At 46.5% G+C, this 1,804-nt stretch overlaps 1 protein-coding gene across 1 annotated transcript in view; it reads left to right on the top strand.

Annotated features, from left to right (window-relative positions):
- Positions 1-1,804, top strand: part of LOC109879617 (peptidyl-prolyl cis-trans isomerase FKBP9) — a 15,842-nt gene that overhangs the window by 9,540 nt on the left and 4,498 nt on the right. The window contains 2 exon segments of the mRNA XM_031789271.1: positions 219-269; positions 272-407. Of these exon segments, the coding sequence (XP_031645131.1) occupies positions 219-269; positions 272-407 (187 nt within the window).

Here is a 1,804-nt window from a genome sequence, read left to right as displayed (position 1 = left end):
TCCCTCCCTCCCTCCCTCCCTCCTCCCTCCCTCCCTCCCTCCTCCCTCCCTCCCTCCCTCCCTCCCTCCCTCCCTCCCTCCCTCTCATCTCCTCTCCTCTCTCCCCTCACCTTTCTCTCCTCTCTCCCCTCACCTTTCCCCTTGTCTCTCATCTCTCTTGTCTCCTCTACTCCCCCTGCCCTTACTCCCCTCCCCTCCCCTCCCCTCTCTCCCTCCAGGTACTAAGATCCCAGGTTCTGCTGTCTTGGTGTTTGATATCCATATCATAGACTCCACAACCCATCAGACACAGTGGTGATCACCACCAACTATAAACCAGAGGTGTGTGAGACGCTGGCTAAGAAAGGAGACTTTGTTAAATACCACTACAACGCTTCACTAATGGATGGATCCTTCATCGACTCCACGTGAGTAGAAAGATGAAAACACACACACACACACACACACACACACACACACACACCACACACACACACACACACACACACACACACACACACACACACACACACACACACACATACACACAAACACGCACACACATACACACACACACAAACACGCACACACACAAACAAGCACGCACGCACACACACACATACACACACACGGACACACATACACACACGCACACACACACACACACGCACACACATACACACACAAACACGCACACACGGACACACATACACACACACACACATACACACACACACACACACACACATACACACCTACACATACAGACACACATACACACACATACACACACACACATACACACAAACACGGACACACATACACACACAAACACGCACGCACACACACAAACACGCATGCACACACACGCACGCACGCACACACATACACACACACACACACACATACACACCTACACATACAGACACACATACACACACATACACACACACACACACACAAACACGCACGCACACACACACACACACACACGCACGCACACAAGCACACACATACACACACACAAACATGCACACACACACACACATACAGACACACATACACACACACAGTTGAAGTTGCAAGTTTACATACACTTAGGTTGGAGTCATTAAACCTCGTTTTTCAACCACTCCACAAATTTCTTGTTAACAAACTATAGTTTTGGCAAGTCGGTTACGACATCTACTTTGTGCATGACACAAGTCATTTTTCCAACAATTGTTTACAGACAGATTATTTCACTTATAAATTCACTGTGTCACAATTCCAGTGGGTCAGAAATGTACATACACTAAGTTGACTGTGCCTTTATACAGCTTGGAAAATTCCAGAAAGTGATGTCATGGCTTTAGAAGCTTTTGATAGGCTAATTGACATCATTTGAGTCAATTGGAGGTGTATCTGTAGATGTATTTCAAGGCCTACCTTCAAACTCAGTGCCTCTTTGCTTGACATCATGGGAAAATCAAAAGATATCAGCCAAGAAAATTGTAGACCTGCACAAGTCTGGTAAAAAATTTTGGAGCCATTTCCAAACACCTGAAGGTACCAAGTTCATCTGTACAAACAATAGTACGCAAGTATAAACACCATGGGACCACGTAGTTGTCATACCACTCAGGAAGGAGACGCGTTCTGTCTCCTAGAGATGAACATACTTTGGTGCGAAAAGTGCAAATCAATCCCAGAACAACAGCAAAGGACCTTGTGAAGAGGCTGGAGGAAACAGGTAGAAAAGTATCTATATCCACAGTAGAACGAGTCCTATATCGACATAACCTGAAAGGCCGCTCAGCAAGGGAGAAGCCACTGCTCCAAAACC

The sequence above is a fragment of the Oncorhynchus kisutch genome, linkage group LG14 (genome assembly GCF_002021735.2).
Source record: "Oncorhynchus kisutch isolate 150728-3 linkage group LG14, Okis_V2, whole genome shotgun sequence".
Lineage (NCBI taxonomy): Eukaryota > Metazoa > Chordata > Actinopteri > Salmoniformes > Salmonidae > Oncorhynchus > Oncorhynchus kisutch.
The sequence above is the reverse complement of the archived record's forward strand: the minus strand, read 5'-3'. Positions and strand labels throughout refer to the sequence as shown.